We start from the raw sequence: 19792 nt of genomic DNA, 5'->3' as shown, positions 1-19792 counted from the left end.
TCCCGGTGCATGGAGCCTGCTTCTCCCTCTGCCTGTGTCTCTGCCTCTCTCTCTCTCTGTGTGACTATCATGAATAAATAAATAAAATCTTTAAAAAAAAAAAAAAAAAAAAACCCAATCAAAACAACTAGGAATATAAGGTGAAGATTATATAATAAATAAAAGCCACTAGCTATCTTCAAAGAAGATCTGACAGAAAGATGACCAAGTTTCAGAAAACAGTGCCCTCACTTGGCTTGCCCATGCTGTGTCCTGGTTATTTCAGTTGTTGCTCAGAATGGGGTTTCAAGTGTCCTCACCCACTGGCTGCTTTCTTTTGGCTGCTCTCTGTCTGTGTCCTTAGAGTGAGACCCAACATGAACTGAACATGATACTCAAGATGTGTTCTGATCAGCCAAAAGCTCAATGAGGGCAGTCTGGGTAGCTCAGCGGTTTAGCGCCGCCTTCAGCCCAGGGCATGACCCTGGTGACCCAGGATCGAGTCCCACGTTGGGCACCCTGCATGGAGCATGCTTCTCCCTCTGGCTGTGTATCTGCCTCTCTTTCTCTCTCTCTCTCTGGGTCTCTCATGAATAAATAAAATCTTAAAAAAAAAAAAAAAAAGCTGAATGAGAGACAGTTATGTCTAGAATTTAGAATGCAGGGAAAGCTATTTTATCAATATACATTTTGACATAAATTAAAATCCTTACATCTCTTCATGTGAAATACTTTATAGACACACCTTTGTTATCTAGTGCCACAACTTATTCTTTGAAATGATGATTATTTCCCTAGAGGAAATAAAGCCATTGTCATTGGCATCCATGTCCAAACTTGGTATAAATAAATCACTGAGCTTTTTTTTTTAATTCTTTTTTTAAATTTATTTATTTATGATAGACAGAGAGAGAGAGAGAGAGAGGCAGAGACACAGGAGGAGGGAAAAGCAGGCTCCATGCCGGGAACCCGACGTGGAACTCGATCCCGGGACTCCAGGATCGCGCCCTGGGCCAAAGGCAGGCACTAAACCGCTGAGCCACCCAGGCATCCCCAATCACTGAGCTTTTAAAATTACACACCAAAAAAATTTTTAAGCAATCTCTATGTCCAACGTGGGGCTCGAACTTGACCCCGAGATCGAGTCGCATACTCTAACTGAGCCAGTCAGGAGTCCTGTCAACATCACAAAAATTCTAATAAACCTGAATGGTCTAGCGGTTTAACGAGTCTACCATCTACCATCTAGATAGTCTTGTAAGTGAGAAAGTAAGCTGTACAACTATTCAGCAACCCTTCTCTAAAAAGAAAGTCTAAACTTCTTCTGAGGGAAGAAAGTAAACCTTGGGTGTCATTTTCCTAGTTAATATGATGTGTTTATAACATAATGAAACAGATTTTAGAAAAATCAAGATGATATAGTAGGGTGGGGGTTCTGGCTGGCTCAGTTGGTAGAGCATGCAGCTCTCGATCTCAGGGTTATGAGTTTGACACACTAATTCAAGATGGTAACAGAGGAGACTGGGGTGTTGGGATGGGGGAGAGGAACAGTATACAAGAACTCTTCCTGCATAATTTTTCTGTAAATGTAAAACTGCTCTAAAAAATAACCCATTTAACCAAGAAGAGAGATAAGTAGAAATCATACAAGAACATAAAGGATCAATCACGTATCTTAAAAAGAAAATTATAATTAAAAATTATTTTATTTTTAAAGATTTTATTTATTTATTCATGAGAGACACAGAGAGAGAAGCAGAGACACAGGCAGAGGGAGAATCAGGCTCCTTGAGGGGAGCCTGATGTGGGACTCAATCCCAGATCCTGGGATCACGCTGTGAGCCAAAGGCAGACAGCTCAACCACTGAGCCACCCAGGCATCCCAAAAATTATTTTAAAAATATGCTGGTACACAAAGATTTGAATATTGCTCTTCAAAGCAAAGTATTTTAGCCATAAATTCTACTAGTTAAAATAGTGCTGGACATCATCTTTCTTACAAAGTATAAATACATTTTCTTTCTTATTAGATTATATAATATACTATCAAGAAGACCACCTGTAAGATGTTTACAGCAGAAATATTTTTAGGGGCACCTGGGTGGCTCAGTCAGGTAAGCCCCTGCTTTTGGCTTGGGCCATAATTCCAGGGTCCTGGGATACAGCCCTGCATCGGGATCCCTGCTCAGAGGAGAGTCTGTTTTTCCTTCTCCTTCGGCTTGACAGCTCCCTGTGCCTATGCCCTTTCCCTCTCACTCTCTCAAATAAATAATAAAATGAAATCTTAAATTTTTTTAAATGACTGCATAGAATGCAGAAAAACGTTCAGTATATGTTGTCTCTCCAGTGTGATTTCACTTCTGTATAAATTATGTTTATACAGATGAATACATATATTAAAATAATATATATAAGATATATTCTAAAATTATTTTAAAATGGTAATCTTTGGGAGTCACATTGACTTACATATTATATTTATTTGTTGGCCAAGGTAATTACTTGGAAAGACAACTGAATGCATATGTCCAAATTATTTATATGTTCAGAATATAGACTATTAAATTTCTTCCACTGTGTGCAGAATATGGAGTGAGAATAGCATATGACACATGCTGGATATTAAATAAATACCTGGTGAGTGAACTGAATGGATAAGTCACATTATATATACTGTTCTGCAACATGAATTTTTCATGCAAGCATTTATCATTGAGAATTTCTCCGAAGAGGTAAAAACAAAAAGGACCAATCCTACACACATGATTTTGTTAAAATGGCAGTCCATTGTGTGGACATGCCCAAATGTATTTAATCCAGTGATTCCAGCGGAGGGTGGTGCTAATACCCTGAGTATTTGAGAACATAGGTGGAGAGGACTAAGTCATTTTTTGGGTTGAAAGTAATGATACTAGCATTTAGTACCCAATGCTATACTTCCTACAGTGTGTAAATACCTGGCCTGTTTAAAGGGCCCAAAGTGCTTCTGTTGAGAGACACTGATTACCAATCTCTGCAGATGTCAGGCGGGTTCCAAATTTTTGTTATTATAAACATTCATTATGTCCTTGCTCATATATCCTGTTTCTTACATGAGTTTCTAGAAGTGAAATTATGGATCAGAATGTCCACATTTTAGAGTCTTCTGATAGACACTGATACAATGTTCTCTAGAAATATAGGACATTTTATCTAGAAAAAAACAGTATTTTCATTTCACTCCTTAGTATTTAGGTTGACTATCTTTTTATGTTTATTGGCATTTGGCATTTTTAAACTTGAAAACTGCTTGTTTGTATGTCTTACACATTCTTGTACTAGTTTTTTTTTTTTTAAATTTCATCATAACTGAGGGATCACTGACAAAACTGCAAGGTATTTAAAGTATACATTGTAGAGACTTGATATATGTATATATTGTGATAGGATTTCCATTATCTAATTAACTATTTATTCTTTTTCTTATTTTAATGTTCACCTTTTCCTTACTGACTTAAGAGCTCTTTAAATTTTACGATTACTAATTCTGTCATTAATGTCAGAACATTTTTTCCTGTTTGATACCGGTTTTTCAATATTTTTTTATTTAATTAATTAATTTATTATTTTTTATGATAGTCACACAGTGAGAGAGAGAGAGGCAGAGACACAGGCAGAGGGAGAAGCAGGCTCCATGCACTGGGAGCCCGATGTGGGATTCCATCCTGGGTCTCCAGGATCGCGCCCTGGGCCAAAGGCAGGCGCCAAACCGCTGCACCACCCAGGGATCCCCGGGTTTTTCAATATTGCTTATGGTATTTTCTTTCTTCCTAGATACATTTTCTTCTCATAAAATCTCTTTTCTTCTTGACATTTGAAATTTGTAATGTGCAGGAGTGGTTTTCCCCACTCTAAGATTACAAAAATGACCATCTTGTTTTCTTCTATATTTTTGTGGTTTCCTTTTTCACATTATAATTTTTTATATTGGGCAGCCTGGGTGGCTCAGTGGTTTAGCGCCGCCTTCAGCCCAGGGCGTGATCCTGGAGACCTGGGATCGAGTCCGAAGTCGGGCTCCCTGCATGGAGCCTGCTTCTCCCTCTGCCTGTGTCTACCTCTCTCTCTCTGTGTCTCCCATGAATAAATTAAAAAATCTTACAAAAAAAAGAATTTTTTTATCTGAAGTGGATCTTAAGGTGAGAGGGAATATTTGCTACTGTGAATTGACTCTTTGTTTATAACACTTTCACAATGCTTATAATAAGTCTCAACATGTATCTAGTGTGTGACCACCTCCCTGAAATTTCTCATAAATAAAATTTTTCTTTTTGGATTTTGACATAATAATATCATACAATAAGAATTTTATCCTTTTTTAAAAGAATTTTATTTATTTGAGAGAGAGCAAGAATGAGAGAGATCACAGAGGGAGAGGGAGAAGCGGGCTCCTCACGAGCAGAGAGCTGACACAGGGCTCAATCCCAGGACCCCAGGATCATGACCTGAGCCCAAGTCAGACACTTAACCGAATGAGCCACCCAGGCACTCCAGAATTTTATCTTATTTAAGACAGTAGCTAGAAATTTTCAGAAGTGATAAATAATTTTCAGAGTTTTTGGCATTGTCATCTAGTTTCTGACTTTAGTGAGAAGATCCCTCATGTTTCAGAGTTGTATAATGTCAGTTGTTGGGCTGATCAATTTTTAAAATTCTCATCTTAAAATATACAAAGTACTTCCAGGAATGATTCAGATAACCTACTTTTCTCTTAAGAAGCTGTTCAAATATGTGTGAATAGATGTCCTCTTTCATTTTTCAATGAACTCCCCCAAGCAAGCGAAGAATTAGCAATGCCTATAGGATAGTTACAACTCAAGGAGTGAAAAAAAAAAAGAATAAACAACTCAAGGAGGAATGTGTCTTATTTAATGGGCAACTCTTTATTTCCTATCCTTCGACACTGTTTTGCAGCTCGTGGTCTACCTTTGTCATGAAACTTAGCAAGACTATGTAATAGACGATAAAAACTATTCCCGAGAGGGTTCTCAAAATGTTTTTATTTAAATCAATAGACTGATCTCTTAGTGTGGCTATGTTAGAGATTACAATATACTTCCAGATATAAAGCCTCTGTCCTATTTCAAAAGACATGTGTCCCACTGTTCTTAGTCTATGTACAAAAATAAGTTCTATAAACAAGATGATATTTACAGCTTAGCCGAAGTTGCAAAGGAAAAAAAAAAAAAGAATAAAGTGCTAAACACTGGACACAGAAGGAAGGGAAATACCTTCTTACCTGCACTTCAATCTGTAGGTCTTTGTCCAGGAGTGCTCTCTTTTTTAGTATTTCAGCTTTGAGTTGTTCCTTGTGTTTGAAGAGCAGCGCAGAGAGCTTGGTGGCATTCTGCTTGCTACGTTTCTGTTCCACACTCTCTTCACGCTTCCGTTTCTTTGCTGCCTGCTTTTCTTCTTTATCTATCTTATCCAAAATATACTTCATCACCTGGTTACAGACAATCATTCTAGAGAGAAATACACAATCCATGTAATCCTGAAAGGCTTAAGAAATATTTTTTCTATGTCTTTACAGTTGATACACACACTTTCTATGACTAGAAAGCTTCAAAGAGTGATTCAAACCAGTTATGAGCAGCTAGTAGTGCCAAGTGTCTCATTTAATGAACTTCAGCCAAAATTCAAAAACAAAAAAAAAAGGAAACCCCAATGTCCTGTGTGTGTGGACACTAAAGAGGAAAGGCTGGTATACAACGAGTCCCTGTGTTCCTGGGTTACAAATATTTCTCCCTACCTTTGATTCTCTTCTCTTTCAGCTGGAGTCATGGTCTTTTTCTGCTTTAAATGTTCTATTACAGCATTATGCTTCATCACCACCTTCAGGACAGAACAAAATCCCAAAGTGCATATTTTATAATGACTACAAGTTGGTATACAAATAACAACAGTAGAAATCTGAGCACATGTATGTTTTCGAAAGAAACTAAAAATTTTATATCATAATACAAATAAAATTAGAGCTACAAAAATATGGCTTGGGAGCTTACCGTGTACTGGGCACTGTACTAAGTAAACACTTAACAATACCTCAATTATTCCTCATAACAACGCTGAAAGGGCTAATTTTATAAAAGAGATTCTCAGACATATAAAACTTAACTCACTTACTTGAGATTAAATGAGTACTATAAGCTGTAACTTTAACTCAGCTATCATTCTCCAATAGCCATTTTTTTTTTAGCATTACACTCTCTTCCTAGACATTCATTTCAAATATTTCCCCTCCTTCCCATCCCACTTTGCATGGAGATTAGGATAAAGACAGACATTGTAATAATTCTCAATTTACACAGTACTAAACGCTGGGTAATGATGCATTTGAACATATACATGACATCGATTTATAAGAGTATTACCATACACCTTTAAAATCTCTTTGCTGTTTAAAAAAAAGTGCTTCTAGCAATGTTGCATGAGAACCCTCAAATGTGCTAAGAGACACTATCTTAATTATTTCTACCTAAAAAGAAATGCTCATATGATGTGATAGAAGTACTATTGCTACAAGAGCCATCATGTTCCAAATTTCAATGAATCAAATCAACATGTGGTACACCTTAAATTTATACAACACTATATGTTGAACATATCCCAATAAAAAATAAAAAGTGCTTCTACATACATGACCTCTTTCAATCATTACAATAATCTTGTATGGCTGGAAAGAGAGGGAGTATTAATGAAGATATGGAGCTCAGGGTAGAGAGATGAGTTTCAGAGACTGTGAAGGGGAGACCTTGGAACTGGATGCAGGTCTCGTGACTTGGGAACACTTGAAATCCACACACAAACTCCTGACTAATGCTGAATGGTGTATGTTGTCGATGCAAAGACAGTTTTCTCCAGTGATGCTACAGGATCTTATATGTGTGACTTCATTTTAAGTAGAATAATTCTAATTCCTCTAAATTGCCTTACTTCACTAAGATGCTACTACAGGATACCACTTTTTATTTAAACTCTGGAGTAGAATTTCAACCTTTTACAAAGGTATGGCTAGAAATGCAAATAGGTTTCAACTGTTTATAATTTGCTTAGTCTCCGAGCAAACTAAGGAATGACCATTGCAAATAACTTCAAAGAAAGTACTATGGCGCCTGAAGTGGCTTTCAACTTAAACCTTCCAGTTTTGCATTAATGGCACTTAAACTCCTAACTCCATTCTTTCCATCTTTGTTCTCCCAAAATACAGGTAGTTTTTGTAATAAGCACTGATTGTTTTCATCTAATACAGAGTTCCAAGCCTTGGTAGTCATTTGTTATTTTTTGTCAATCCAGTGCTGCTTCTAAATTGAAGCATCAATGACTTTTGTCTCACGTAGGAAACCTAACACAACCAACACTAAGTCTACTGCACAGCACAATAATTCAAGCTACTGAACATGCTGCTTTTTTACTTAATAACTTTACCTGTTTCTGAATGATTTCACTTTGATTAGAAGCTTGGAGAGTGTGTTCCCGCTTAATTTCTATCTGTTGCTGCTTCTTCTTTTGCTGCTGCTCCCTGAGTTGCTGAACCCTTTGCAACTGCTCTTGCACACTGGCTGCCTGCACTGTAACCACATTCTGAATCTGGTGAGTCTGCACAGGACTGCTTTGCTGAATTTGAATAGGTAACTGGAGTTTGATTTGCTGGGGCACACCACCTTGCTGAGCCTGTATCTGAGCCACAACCTGCGACTGGATCTGAGAGAGAACCTGGACTTGTTGTTGCAGCTGAGGCACAGCAATGACTTGGGGCTGTGGCTGCTGTATCTGTAGCTGAGGACGGGATGGGGATGAAACAGTAACTTGACTTAACGTCTGTCCTGATGAAAGAGTTTGAGTTGGAGACTGTACCTGGGGTTGTGATTGTGGCTGGCCCTGGGAAGGTATCTGAAGAGATGTATGTGGTTGAATTGGAATCGGTTGTGAGGTTGTAGTCTGAACCTGGGATTGCTGTCCAGGAGACACTTGGGATGGAGTCGATGGACGTATTCGAGTCTGTGGTGGACTTTGGACGCGAGCAGGAGACTGTCCTTGGACATTACTTTGAGGCTGACACTGTACTGCGACTTGGGGTTTGGATGACTGTGCCTGGGTGGGTTGTGCTTCAGAAGGGACATGGGATGCAACAGTTGTTTGGGTCTGAACTTCAGGCTGAGTCTGAACTTCAGGCTGAGCTGGGGATTGGGGCTGGGTTTGGGACTGGGGCTGAGCTGAAGGCTGAGCAGTCTGTGGCTGGGCTTCTGGAGGACTCACACTTGATGACTGAGCTGCTGGCAAGGTTTTGGCTTGTTGCACCTGTGTTGGGGGTGATAATTTACTCTGTCTTTGTTCACTTGTACCTGTGGGGGAAAAAAAAGACTAAATATTTCTATTACACTAGAACATAGGACCATGGTAAAAGAAGAATTTGAAGGGAGTTTTCTAAAGGCGAGAATTCTCAATTTCAGTAACACTGATACCTTAGAAATGTTCCATAGACACACTTGAGTTAGGACTCTCCTAACTGGGGATCCAGGTTCTGTTTCATGGCTGCCCTCTGCACATGCTGCTAAGCCTCCTGAGCACTGGCTCCTAAAGCAAGGCACAGTCTCTGGAAATTAGCCATGACTTCTGGTACAGGCTAATGCTAAACCCTCATTTTTCTCCTACGGCATGGTGAGGGTAGCTTGTAGTAAGAGGCTAACAAAGTGGTTCTGGACCTGCAGCTCTCAAATGTAGGCTATGAGCTGGATAGATCCACCTTCCCTGAGATTATCTGTATGGCTCAATCAGTGCTTGCAAGGCAGGGCAAGAAGCAAGTCTAGGCACAGTTACCATGACAGCCATTATTTTTTGCTCCCCATCCCAATTCTATTTTTTTTTTTGGCGGGGGGGGATTGGAGATGACAAGGAGTCTGTAGGAACAAGAGATACTGTGAGGTTGACCAGTCATCTTAAGCTCACTGGCTTGAGGCATATCCTTCCAAGGGGAAGCAGTGGGCCTCCTATCCCTCTATTAGCCCAGCAACTCAAGTAATAATGTGCATTTCTGATAACCCCAAGTTCTACCTGCTGCTGTAGTGGAAACAGTAGTGGTGGTGGTGCTGGCTGCTGTGGCTGTTGTTGCCAGAGGCGTAAAGAGGAACCGCTGAACGGTACCATTCGGCATGGCAGCTTGCATCAGCTGCTGTCCTGGACCCGGAAGTATAGTCACCCCTTGAGGTATCAACTGCAACTGTCCAGTAGTCTGACCTTGTCCTTGAATTACTACTGTCAAACCTTGATTGCCACCCTATGGAAAACAACAAACAACATGTAAACAGCGTTCACAGCATCAATCTATAAGTATTACACTTTTACTTGGGAAGATCCTTTAATGTAGTGAAAATATATACTTGAATGTTTACAGAATAGTATCAGAAGGAATTCACATAAGCTAAAATAAGACTATTTATTTGGAAAGACAAAAATGTTGTAGAATGAAAAAAATGTGAACTAATAACCCAGAGTTCCAGTGCAGGCTCTCCAAATAGACAGTCAGGGATCTGTCTACAAGTAGCATTACCCCTCCATGGCTAAGTTTCCCTAATCTATAAAACAAGAAGATTGACGTGAATGACTAATGCCACCACAAGATTCTGATTTTAAGCCATCTTATACTCATGTTATTTTAGAATTTTCATTTTTAAAAAAGATTTTATTTACTTATTCATGAGACACACACACACACGAGAGAGAGAGAGAGAGAGAGAGGCAGAGACACAGAGGGAGAAGCAGGCTCCATGCAGGGAGCCCGATGTGGGACTCGATCCCAGGACTCCAGGATCATGTCCTGGGCCAAAGGCAGGGGCTTAACTGCTGAGCCACCCAGGGATCCCCTTTTTTATAATTTTCAAAGCATCTTTATACATACTGTCTTGTTTGATCCTCACAATGGACTTGTGACTTCATGGAATAAGGAGAAAAAATATTACTATTATCTTATCACTAATTAGAAATCAATATTAGAAAGTTCAAGTCACTTGCCCAATGTTAGAGACCAAGTTAAAGGTGAGATAAAATGAGGAGCCAGGTCTCTTGGTCTCAGTTTTTCAACATGCACCAGATTACCTATGGTGCATGCTCAAGTGTAAAAAACGCAGGGTTTAGACAGGGAATACAAACATTTAGTCAACAAGGTTGCTAATGCCCACACAGTTATCAAAATGGGGACGAGGAAGTAAAAGCTCTGTATGTACTGTCTCTTCTGTTCAGGACTTACTAATCCAGTGACCTTAACTACCAGGGACATGGTGGATAGTTAGAAGCAAAGTAAAAACAACCCACCCCAAATTCCCAACAGCCAAAACTGACACACAAAATTCATGGATAGTTTAGGAAATAATTATAAAGTGGTATCCCTGGGTGGCGCAGCGGTTTGGCGCCTGCCTTTGGCCCAGGGCGCGATCCTGGAGACCCGGGATCGAATCCCACGTCGGGCTCCCGGTGCATGGAGCCTGCTTCTCCCTCTGCCTGTGTCTCTGCCTCATTCTCTCTCTCTCTCTGTGACTATCACAAATAAATAAAAATTAAAAAAAAATTAAAAAAAAAAAGGAATTATAAAGTAAACATCTATAAACAAACAAACAAACAAACATCTATAAAATCAGCATTCAGGTCACCATTACCATTATGCAAGAAGCCCCCACTGTGATCTACTCTGATCTCCATTCCCTTCTTTTCTCCTGGAGGTAATCACTATGCTCACTGTTACCATAAGACAGCACATCTTCATAGTGCTTCTGCTTAGGTATTGATCTATTTCTTTTGGTATTATTTATTTATTTATCTTTAGAGAGTTTGGGGAGGAGGAAGACAGGGAGAGAGAGAATCTGGAGCAAACTCTCTGCTAAGCATGAAGCCCATTATGGGGCTCGATCTCACGACCTGAGCCAAAACCAAGAGTTGGGACGCTCTACTGACAACCACCCAAGCACTCCACAATTTTTGATTTGTGTTTCTAAGTTTATTTATCTTAGGGAAGAAAGAGAAAGAGAGAGAGAGAGAGAGCGCCTACACATGTATGGCGGGGGTGGGGAAGGGGCAGAGGAAGTGAAAGAATCTCAAGTCGATTCCTCACAGAGTGCAGAGCTCAATCTCATGATCCCAAGATTATGATCGGAGCCAAAATCAAGAGTCGGACACTTAACTGACTGAGCACCCAGGCCCCAGTTATGGATTTTTATAGGGCTACAGGTTCACAACTTCAAGAGCATCATCCATGGAGAACATGATGGGAATGATGCCCCTCTGGGTAGGCAATGTAATAGCCCTGTATCCCTGTAAAATACAGCTAGTTTTGTCCACTTCTGAATTTTATGCATATAGAATCATAACAGAAGTTTGTTACTTGCTCTTTTAGCTCAACAATCTGGTTCTGTGTGGCTGCAGTTTTTCATTTTTGTTGCTATAAGTAATGTACCTCAATTTACCTAATTGATAGTAGGTAGACATTTGGGTTGTTACCAGTTTTTTACTCCTGTGAACCGTGCTATGAACACTCATGTCCATTATCCTGATGATGCTCACATGAACAAGAACTTCCATTGGGGAATACACCTAGAACTCCCAGACATATGTACATATCCTTGACATTGCTAGAAAATGTCTAGGAGTTTTCCAAATGACTAAACCACAATTTATACTACCACCAGTTGTGCGTAAAAGTTCATTTTGTTTCATGTCTTTGCCAATTCATGATCCTGACATTTTAATTTATACCGAGCTCTTATGTACATGTTTTTTTTTTTTTTTTTAAAGATTTTATTCATTTATTCATGAGACACAGAGAGAGAGAAAGAGAAAGAAAGAGGCAGAGGGAGAAGCAGGCTCCATGCAGGGAGCCTGACGTGGGATTCCATCACGGGTCTCCAGGATCAGGCCCTGGGCTGAAGGTGGCACTAAACCACTGAGCCACTGGGGCTGCCCTATATATGGTTTTAATATGCATTTCCCATATTACTAAGAGAGTTCAGTACTTTTTTTATTTTAGACAATTAGATTTCCTTTTTCCCCCTTCGAGTTAGTTTGCCTTTTTTTTTTTTTAATTGAGCTTTGCCTTTTTGCCTTCTTGTCTTCTTGATTTTTAGTTAATTCTTTATGTATTTTGGATAAAAGTCCTTCTTTGACTGTATTTACATATCTTTTCATTTTCATTTTGTTTGCCAAATTTAAGTTCTTATTTTTGATGTAGTTGAATTTATAAATCTTTTCCTCATGTTTTTTCTTAACTAAGAAAGCCTTTCTTTTCCTACCTTAAGGTTATGAAACTTTTCTTCTAGCTTACCTTCTGAAAGTTTACAGCTTTACTTTTCATAGGTGGGACTTTTATCCTCTTGGAATTGAGTTTATGAGTGAAGTAGCGGCCTACTTTCATAGCTTCCCATATAAACTCAATTGTCTCAACACCATTTACTAAACAGTCTGTTCTTTTCTCAGTGACCTGCAATGACATCTCTACCATGAAACAAGTGTCCACATATGCATGGGTCACTTTCTGCATTATTAATAAGTAAGGCATTGTAAGAAGTTTTGGTTATCAGGTTATCACATAGGGCACAGCCTCCTGTTCTTCAAAAGTGTTATAGCTTTTCTTTCTGCTTTGCACTTCCACATAAACTTATAAAATCAGCCTGTCAAGTTCTGTAAAAAAACCTCCTGGTGTTTTTATAGAACTGTGTTTAATCTATAGATTACTACTAGAAGAGCTAATAGCAATAATGAGTCTTTCAGGGAAGCAACTTTCATTTTTCCCATGGAAATTGGTCATCTAGTAATGTTTTGGTAATTAAAAAGATTATCTGACTGTTTTAGCTCACAATCTAAGGACTCTAGATAACTGAAATTTATTACATCTCTTCTTCAACTCTAGGAAGCAGCTATTTCTTTAAAAAGTGCATTATAGGGGATTCCCACGTGGCTCAGCAGTTTGGCTGCTGCCTTCGGCCCAAGGCGTGATCCTAGAGTCCTAGGATCAAGTCCCACGTTGGGCTCCCTGCATGGAGCCTGCTTCTCCCTGTGCCTCTCTCTCTCTCTTTCTCACATGAATAAATAAATAAATAATATCTTTTTTTTTTAAGTGCATTATAAAACTTTTGAGAATAAGTACATGATTTTGGTTTTATTTTGCTTTTTAAATATATTTGAGAGAGAGAAAGTAGGAGGAGGAGTAGAGGGAGGGAAATCTGAAGTTGACTCCCTGGTGAGCGTGAAGCCTGATGCAAGATCGATCTCATCACTCAGATCGTGACCTAAGCCAAAACTAAGAGTTGGACATCCTAAGTACATGCTTTTAAACTTATTGCAAGAATAAATAAATGATCACCTGTAAAGTTAAGAATGTTACCTAAGTGGAATTAAAAAACTTTAAAAAAAAGTTAAAATGTTAAAATGAAGTTGCATTACTTACGTGGCCCTGTGTTAACTGAGTGAGCTGAGCCATGGTAAGCTTCACCTGTCCCTGTTGTGGGCGAGGGGATTGTGAGGTTGAAGACTGCAGATTTGTACTGGATGTTCCCGAAGTTAATCCTTTCTGTGCAGGTGTCGAGGAAACTGCACTAGGGGCAGAGATTGCAGTGGAGACAGGCTGCCCTCTAATGATCTGAGTCACCACTTGTTGAGGAGCACCTACACACACAGCAAAATGCTATGAATGTTTATATGTCCTTAAGCAGTATTCTGAGTTGAAATATTGTTCAACACATCAGATGAATGTATTCTTTTCGATTTTCAAAAAGCTCTATTGATGCTATGAGCCCAAGGATGCACTCAGACATATATACACACCGAGTCCCACCTGGTTGTCAGTGTACCTGTTTTTGCTTTGTCACTGACGACCACTCCCCAGTTCTTGCTATTTGCAGTTGAAAACACAATCAATATTCTTCCTGTGAGTCTAATGCTAAAATGACAATAGGGAAGACTGAAGAAAAATATACTATAAAGAGCCATTTTATAAAGCTGCCTTTCTTTAGGAATATAGAGTAAGATAATCTAATATATAATGAATCGGGACACCTGGGTGGATCAGCGGTTAAGCGTCTGCCTTCGGCTCAGGGCATGTTCCTGGAGTCCCGGGATTGAGTCCCACATCGGGCTTCCTGCATGGAGCCTGCTTCTCTCCCTCTGCCTGTGTCTCTCATGAATTAACTAAAATCTTAATATATATATATATATATATATATATATATATATATATATATATATATATACATATATATATATATATACACATACACACACACACACACACACACATATATATATAATGAATTCATATGAATTTTAAACATAACAAATAAAGTATAGGGCTATTCTGAACCAATTATTTTTATAAATGAGCTTTTCTTAAGGCTCTTCAAAGATAGTTTGGGACAACCATGAGGTCTAGGATCACTTTATCCTCAGTACCAGGGCAAAATGCTCAAAGAATGCTTCCATAGTTCACTGAACAAATGAATGAATTTAAGTTGGAATGGCTCTAGTCTTCTAAAAACTTTCATTTCTCATTTAACTTGCTGAAACTAGAATAAATTTTTCCCATGTGGAGCAGTTGCTAAGAGTAATTATTTGATAGCTAATTTTACATTTACAATGTCCTAATTCATTATTAGTGAATACCATCACACTTCTGAAGTTTTATATTCATTTCCGGTCTTTTTTCCATTGCTGAATATATTTCTGAACATACACATTTATGTATAACATTGCACATGTATTACATTGAAAATCTTTTGACATTCAGAATTACTGTCTCCTTTATCTTTTTAAAATAGTGCTATGGTGAAATCCCTGTTTATAAATTTTTATGTGCTTCTACTTATTTCCTTAAAATATCCCCCCCGCCAATATTACTGGGTTTCTAGTAGAAGCGCAATACTAAATAGCATTTTATTTTATTTTATTTTATTTTTTTAAAGATTTTATTTATTCATAGAAACACAGAGAGAGAATGAGAGGCAGAGACACAGGCAGAGGGAGAAGCAGGCTCCATGCAGAGCCTGACGTGGGACTTGATCCAGGATCTCCAGGATCATGCCCTGGGCTGCAGGTGGCGCTAAACCGCTGCGCCACCGGGGCTGCCCCTAAATAGAATTTTAGATACCAACTCACACTCCGTCACCGAGTTCCTATCTCACTAAACTTTTGCCAACCGTAGGTACCATCACTAAATATAATATTCCAGCAATCAGAAATGGTATGAGAGCATCATGGTCTCTGAATTAATTCAATTACTATAATCAGCATTTAAATCCCTGTCAAGGGATCCCTGGGTGGCGCAGCGGTTTGGCGCCTGCCTTTGGCCCAGGGCGCGATCCTGGAGACCTGGGATCGAATCCCACGTCGGGCTCCCGGTGCATGGAGCCTGCTTCTCCCTCTGCCTATGTCTCTGCCTCTTTCTCTCTGTGACTATCATAAATAAATAAAAAAAACTTAAAAAAAAAATAAATCCCTGTCAAGTCATTATGCTTCATCTGTGAGCTCTCTCCACACTTGTCCCATTTCTTTTTTTTTCCTACTTATTTATAGTTGCTTTTTATAGGTTAAAGATACAAATTACAACTATGGATTCTACCTACTTTGCATTCTGCCTTTTCTTATTTTTTATTTTTAAAGGTTTTATTTTTTTATTCTTGAAAGACACAGAGAGAGAGGCAGAGACATAGGCAAAAGATGAAGCAAGCTCCCTTCGGGGAGCCCAATGTGGGACTTGATCCCAGAACCCCATGATCATGCCCTGAGCCAAAGGCAGCTGCTCAACCACTGAGCCACGCAGGTGTCTTTTTTATTTTTATTTTTTATTTTATTATTTTTTAAAAATTTATTTATGATAGTCACACAGAGAGAGAGAGAGAGAGGCAGAGACACAGGCAGAGGGAGAAGCAGGCTCCATGCACCGGAAGCCCGATGTGGGATTCGATCCCGGGTCTCCAGGATCACGCCCTGGGCCAAAGGCAGGCGCCAAACCGCTGCGCCACCCAGGGATCCCTTTATTTTTATTTTTAAAACTCAAAGTGTTCTCTTTTCTTTCAGTATGTGTGTGTTTTCTTATTCTGGCTTTAATTATTTCTTTTAAAGTTTTCCTGCATTCTCTAATCAGATATACCTTCCCAAGGATGTTCTTAGTCATGGTATATGTTGGCAGAGGTCTACCCCCCACTGAAACTCTAAACTGATTATTCCAGTATCATTTGTCTAGTCTTTCGTCCTGATTCAAAATGACACCTCTGTCACACTGCAAATTCTCACATATAATGCCTCTTTAATGGTCTTCTTTGGTCTGGTTTCCTTTGGTATCTTGGTGCTAATTCTGGTGGTGTATAATATGCTCTAACAACTAGCAGTGCATGTTTTCATCATTACTCTGTCTTCTAAACTTTTCTTGATTAATATCTCCCATTTATTCTTAAGGTGAACCAAAAATACATCATATGAAGTCAAGTGCTTTAATTTGAGAACTGGACCCCACATTATGTCCTTATACTGCAATCTGGGGAATAACGCATGAAAAACTACTTTAGCTGACCCCCGGTACTGATATGATGCTATCACAAACACAGATGGATAAAGGGCTGGTGCTGGTCATTCAGATGATCCCCAATATGTACCTGTTAGTTTACTTTGTGATTATCACCAAAATGTAAATTCAAAAATTAAAAAAAATCTTTATTATATCTAGGGAGTCTGTGGGTTCCATTTTCGGAAAGGCTAGTATGGTGGTAGGAAGAGGATAATCTAATCTACACATAGAGACACACTAAGCATATCCACCTCCTCCACCTAGGATACTTCCTCACTCTCATTGGCCGGACGGACCACTGGCCACCTTGTTTTTCCTTGACACAGGAGAAACACTAATATGTGTAACTATGGACTCACGTGTGCAAGTCAAACACATAACTCAAGCTACAAAAGGCAACAACAAGGAACTGAGGCTCTATATATCTTGTAATCACCAAATTTTTCCAGTTTTGTAGGTATATTACCTTTTGTCATCTGTAATTTTTTTCTGCTTTACTTTTATTGTTTCCTTTAGTTCTCTGACAGCTTTTTTTAAACAGTAATAGATACTAAATTTTATCAACTGTCCCTGCAGCTTTGAGTGAATTAATGAATCATACTTTCTTTCCTGGGATAAATCATGTTTAAGCTTTAGAAGATTGCATTTAAATAAAAGCAAAAACAAAAACAAAAACAAAAAAAACAACAATGCTTTATTTCATATTAGAACTGTGTAAAATTGTAAAATGAATGGAAAAGATTTAATCTTTTCTTTGCCTTATGCCCTAGAACTTTTTTTCTAAGAAGGAAATTGCTTTCTAATCATTTCAAAGGATTTTACCCATAAAACCATGAGGTCTGGAATTTTTTGTAGGAAATACTATGGCAAATTTCCAAACTTCTTTCCTTGATATGAGTCATTGAGACTTGAAATTTATAAGCATAGTATATACTTATACCTCATTATTCAAATAAATTTAATTCCTGAGTATGGGAAGTGAGAATTCTCCAAGGTCTTACTATAAGAATTCCTATATATGATTTTCTTTTGATTAAAAAAAAATTCATTTTAGAGATGACTAGGTCGCTCTCAGGTGGTTTAGCATTTGACTTTGGCTCAGGTCATAATCTCAGGGTCATGGATCTAGCCCTGAGTCAGGCTCCCCACACAGTGGGGAGTATGCTTGTCCCTCTCCCTCTATCACTCCCTCTGCTCATGTTCTCTCTCTCTCAAAAATAAATAAAATCTTAAAAAAAAGTTCATTATTTTTATAGCACTTTTTTATTACTAATGCTGTAAACAAGCATTTTGTTCCCATTTCTCAAAGATCAGACTTCTAAAAGAATGGATTAATAATTTTTCCTTTTCTGGGACGCCTGGGTTGCTCAGCGGTTGGGTGCCTGCCTTTGGCTCAGGTCGTGATCCCCGGATCCGGGATCAAGTTCCGCATCGGGCTCCCTGCGAGGAGCCTGCTCTTCTCCCTCTGCCTATGTCTCTGCCTCTCCTCTCAATCTGTGTCTCTCATGAATAAATAAATAAATCTTTAAAAAATTTTTTTTTCCTTTTTTCTTTCTCTTTTTTTAAAGATCTTACTTATTTATTTTATTTTACTTTATTTATTCATGGAAGACACACAGAGAGAGGCAGAGACACAGGTACAGTGAGAAGCAGGCTCCCTGTGGGAACATGATGTGGGACTCAATCTCAGGACCCCGGGATCATGCCCTGAGCCAAAAGGCAGAGACACTCAACCACTGAGCCATCCAGGTGCTCCCAAGATTTTATTTTTAAGTAATCTCTACACTGAACATGTGGCTTGAACTCTCAATCCCCAGATCAAGAATGGCATGCTCTCCTGACCAATCCAGCCAGATGCCTGCCTTTTTCTCTTTTCTAATTATTACTTGTATTTTTATTTTACATTCTCCTGTTTTCTTTAAGGTTTATTTTATATATTTTTCTAACTATTGATTAAGACTTCATGTGTGTTTTTGGTCAATTTTCTCCTCCAGTGTATTTCAACTGCCTAAGGTAGGTGCTCAAATATTTACTGAATAAATTTGCCTCTGAGTCCAGCTTCGACAGCACGACTTAGTCGCTACTATCATTGATAATCTGCTTGAATCTTTGCGTTTGATGTTCCCTTAACTCAAAAGTTACTTATGAGAATATACATTTTAAAATTTCAAGCAGGGACACCTGGGTGGCTCAGTGATTGAATGTCTGCCTTCGGCTCAGGTCGTGATCCTAGAGTCCTAGGATCGAGTCCCATATCGGGCTCCCTGTATGGAGCCTGCTTCTCCCTCTGCCTGTGTCTCTGATAAATAAATAAATAAAATCTTAAAAAAATAATAAATAAAATAAAAAATTTCAAGCAAGTATAAACTAGTAGTATAGCTTAATCTTAACTTCTAACTTTACTACATAGAATGTGGACTATACACATTCTACTTTTTGGAAGGAATTCATCAGGTTTTACCTATGATTCATTATATGACTTTTTTCTTTTTTTTTTTTTTTTTTAAACAAACAGCCCATATATATTTAAAACCAATGTGTATCCCTGAAGGCTAATCAGTTGACACAGTCTGCTCTGGTCTATTATGCTTCTGTTAATCTCTCGTTGATATCAAATAGTTTTTGCTTTAAATACTCCAATAAAATCTTATTGGTTCTTTTTAAATATATATATATATTTTAGTTTTAAGTAATCTCTACATACAGTGTGGGGCTTGAACCTACAACCCCAAGACCAGGAGTCGTGTGCTCTACCAATTGAGCCAGGCAGGTGCCCTTATTTGGTTCCTAAAGATCTTAAACTGCATCTTCATTGCAAGTTTTCATCTTTAAAACAATGAATAAATCATGGACTTGTACTGTGTTCAATATTAGTAGGATAATCCTTGTCTTCCCCACCCACACTCCATCTCCCTTCTTTCTTACTTTCTTTTTTTGGCCTTTCTTTCATGTATCTTTGCTTATCTATTATTTACTTTTGTGGTAATTCAATTTTAGATATGTTTCTCATTAATATAGAGTTGGATTTTTTTGTTCTATCTTTATACTATTCAACTTTTATTTTTCTATTTTTTTTAAATTTTTATTTATTTATGATAGTCACAGAGAGAGAGAGAGAGAGAGAGGCAGAGACATAGGCAGAGGGAGAAGCAGGATCCATGCACCAGGAGTCCGACGTGGGATTCGATCCCGGGTCTCCAGGATCGCGCCCTGGGCCAAAGGCAGGCACTAAAC

The 19792-nt window shown here is 38.6% G+C and overlaps 1 protein-coding gene across 13 annotated transcripts in view; it reads right to left on the bottom strand.

Moving 5' to 3' along the window:
* BPTF (bromodomain PHD finger transcription factor) overlaps window positions 1-19792 on the bottom strand; it is a 154552-nt gene that overhangs the window by 20020 nt on the left and 114740 nt on the right. For 11 of the 13 annotated variants that reach the window (XM_038546828.1, XM_038546826.1, XM_038546831.1 and 8 more), the window contains 5 exons: window positions 13448-13665; window positions 9070-9292; window positions 7444-8360; window positions 5768-5850; window positions 5255-5480 (listed from right to left, as the gene is read on the bottom strand). In XM_038546828.1, the coding sequence (XP_038402756.1) occupies window positions 5255-5480; window positions 5768-5850; window positions 7444-8360; window positions 9070-9292; window positions 13448-13665 (1667 nt within the window). The remainder of the gene's footprint in view (window positions 1-5254; window positions 5481-5767; window positions 5851-7443; window positions 8361-9069; window positions 9293-13447; window positions 13666-19792) is intronic. The other 2 variants (XM_038546837.1, XM_038546839.1) reach the window with 1 other exon arrangement.

Source organism: Canis lupus, chromosome 9 (genome assembly GCF_011100685.1).
Source record: "Canis lupus familiaris isolate Mischka breed German Shepherd chromosome 9, alternate assembly UU_Cfam_GSD_1.0, whole genome shotgun sequence".
Taxonomy (NCBI): Eukaryota; Metazoa; Chordata; class Mammalia; order Carnivora; family Canidae; genus Canis; species Canis lupus.
This window is presented reverse-complemented; position numbering and strand designations above follow the sequence as displayed.